Source organism: Cupressus sempervirens, chromosome 2 (genome assembly GCF_028749045.1).
Source record: "Cupressus sempervirens isolate cs-2001-9-10 chromosome 2, ASM2874904v1, whole genome shotgun sequence".
Lineage (NCBI taxonomy): Eukaryota > Viridiplantae > Streptophyta > Pinopsida > Cupressales > Cupressaceae > Cupressus > Cupressus sempervirens.
The window spans coordinates 712,864,831-712,867,330 of NC_143119.1; the positions used below are offsets into that span (position 1 = coordinate 712,864,831).

The following is a 2,500-nucleotide window of genomic DNA, read 5'->3' on the forward strand; positions in this document are numbered from 1 at the left end:
TTGATAAATCAAACTTTTAAAAAACGGACAAAATTGTGATTTTCCCCACCTAATTGAATATATTATACAAGTATACCAAAAAAAAAAATTTATCTGAATGACAATTCCAACTTTTAAACAAATGTCATGTGGTGGCTAGTATATTTAATATTAAAAAATTTAATCATAGTTATTTTCATTGAACAAATACTAACAATAACAATCTTCTGATTTTACTCACCTAATTGATACAAGTTTTTTTCTTTGAAATCATAAGTCTATCTTTAAAAAAATACATAATTGTTTGGGATCGAGACTTGGTGGATGATCCTCCATCAAAACTGTACAATTCACCAATTTTCAAAAAATCGAAAATATTATGAATTTTAAAATAAAATTCAATCTGCATACAACAACAAAAAAATTAGAAAAAAATTACTCTTAAGAAAAATAAAATTGACTTTATTTTGTCTTTAGTCCAGTAGATTAGCCTGTCCCTTTTGTCCTTTTGTACATCATGGAAACTACATGAAATTTATCGTGGCAACAACTAATCAGCCTGAAAATTGTCGTTAGCGGGTTTCCACACTGACACGCGAGATAAAACAGTGGAATGCCATTGCAGAAGAATCTTGTGAGAACCTTCAAATTCCACTCTGTAATGAGTTGGGATCATCTGCTCTGCAAAGATGGTGTTTTTCTTGCTTATTTCACCTGCAGCGAAGCCGCATTTGAGTGGAATGTCCATTACCAGAGGACCCAATTCGCCATTTTCAGAATTAAAATGATTTAATGGTCTGCAAATCATTGGAGCCAAGAACAAATTTTCGATCTTTGTTCTTGCAAGTCCAAATTTCTCTGGCAATCCTGCTTCTGAACTGTCGAAAACAGCACAGAGATTTCTCAAACTTTCCCCAAAACTCTGCAACAAGTCGAGATTGGCATGGGGATCATCAGGAGGCCCTGTTCCAATGGTCAAGATATCTGTATTCAGCTGGCGTCCGCCATTAATGAAAGCCATTAAGCTTTCTCTGCTTCTCTCACACATATGTGGCAATTCCCACATGCAATTCATTGCTACAATTTCATCATCCTTGTTGGTCTTCATGTTTTCCATGGTTGTTTCCTCAAATGAAAATGGAATCCCCAGTGACTCTGCATATTCAGCTAGCCTTCTACCTGTGTGTGTACACAATGACACTGAATCACCATCATCACTTTCATCATCATTTTCATCATCACAATCCCATTTGAGGGCTGTGATTTTGAGGTGCTCAAATCTGTGACCTTCACTTTTCAAGGCTTCCATTAATGGAGGCCACTGCATCCCTTCCATCATGTCAAAGTCTATAATATGAAGTTTTTTCCTTGACTCATTGATTGCTTCAAGAATGCTCTGGTTAGCAGTGAAATGAGGTGTTCTGATAAAAGGGTAGACTTGATTGAATAAGATCAAAGCTCCCATGTCCCTTGATTTGAGCATCTTCACTTCCATTTGATCACCACTACCATGAAGCTGATGCAATGCCCGACACAAATAGAAAGCAACCCTCTCTATGGTGGATCCTCTAGGACACACCATCTCTTGCAACTTATAAAGCAAAACCTCAACAAGATCATGAGACCCAACTGAAATGGCCTCGCAGCATGCTGTTAGAAGATGAATGGTTAGGACTCCCCTGTCTCGGTTACTATATGAACTCGAGTCCGGGGCCTGACTTGATTGGTGAGAGCTTCTTGATGTCGGGGTTACATCATGAGATTCGATCTCCACCCGGCCGACGTAGTTTTCTATACCAGAAACTTGTTCCGCTTCAATACTCATGGAATCCATATCATACTCAGAGACCCCCTGAGTCTTTCTTGGTAAATGCTCTGTCTTTGTTTCTGCCATAATATCCTCTTGTATTGAAGACAATTCAAGTTCCATGGAACAAGAATCTAAAATCTCATTGTCTTCAATTGCAAGAACCTCTGGCCCATATGATGCACTTGCATTTGAACTGAAATCAGAGAATCTCTGATCACAATTGAGCAATTCTGATACTAATGATTCACCATCTTCAACAAATGGGTCTCTCCAAGAAGGAAATTTACTCACATTTGAATCCAAATCCAGCATTTTTTCATCTAAATCCAGTGCATTATTGAACAATAAGATGCCCTTCCAGTAGTCCAAATCTTGCTCAATTGTGATTTCCTCCATGAAGTAAGATGAGAAATAGAAATCAATTGTGCATTTGGTGACCATGGCAACTTATATTTCAACAAAAGAATCCTCAATTTTTTCAACCAATTAATTCATTGAACCTTGACCCTGGGAAACGTTTTTCTAATGTATTTAAGTCAAATCTGAATCGCACAAGGGTGACCACCATTGACAAAAATAAATATATAATTTGACTGAAAGGGACATCACGAATTTGGTAGATTATCCAAGCATAATATGAATTTAAATGAACGTAGGATTATTTAAATGGCTGATCGTGTAGGCATTAAATTAGTTTAAATGAATGTAGAC

The 2,500-nt window shown here is 36.9% G+C and overlaps 1 protein-coding gene across 1 annotated transcript; it reads right to left on the minus strand.

Annotated features, from left to right (window-relative positions):
• Positions 1–420: 420 nt before the first annotated feature.
• On the minus strand, positions 421–2,192 carry LOC149575367 (protein NODULATION SIGNALING PATHWAY 2-like). Its single transcript, XM_089812219.1, has one exon. It carries the CDS (start codon positions 2,183–2,185, stop codon positions 530–532), a length of 1,656 nt encoding a protein of 551 aa, XP_089668345.1. The 5' UTR covers positions 2,186–2,192; the 3' UTR covers positions 421–529.
• Between the last annotated feature and the right edge of the window lie 308 nt (positions 2,193–2,500).

Excerpts from the sequence above, each read along its gene's own strand:
- LOC149575367 (XM_089812219.1), bottom strand. The coding sequence starts at position 2,185 with ATGGAGGAAATCACAATTGAGCAAGATTTGGACTACTGGAAGGGCATC.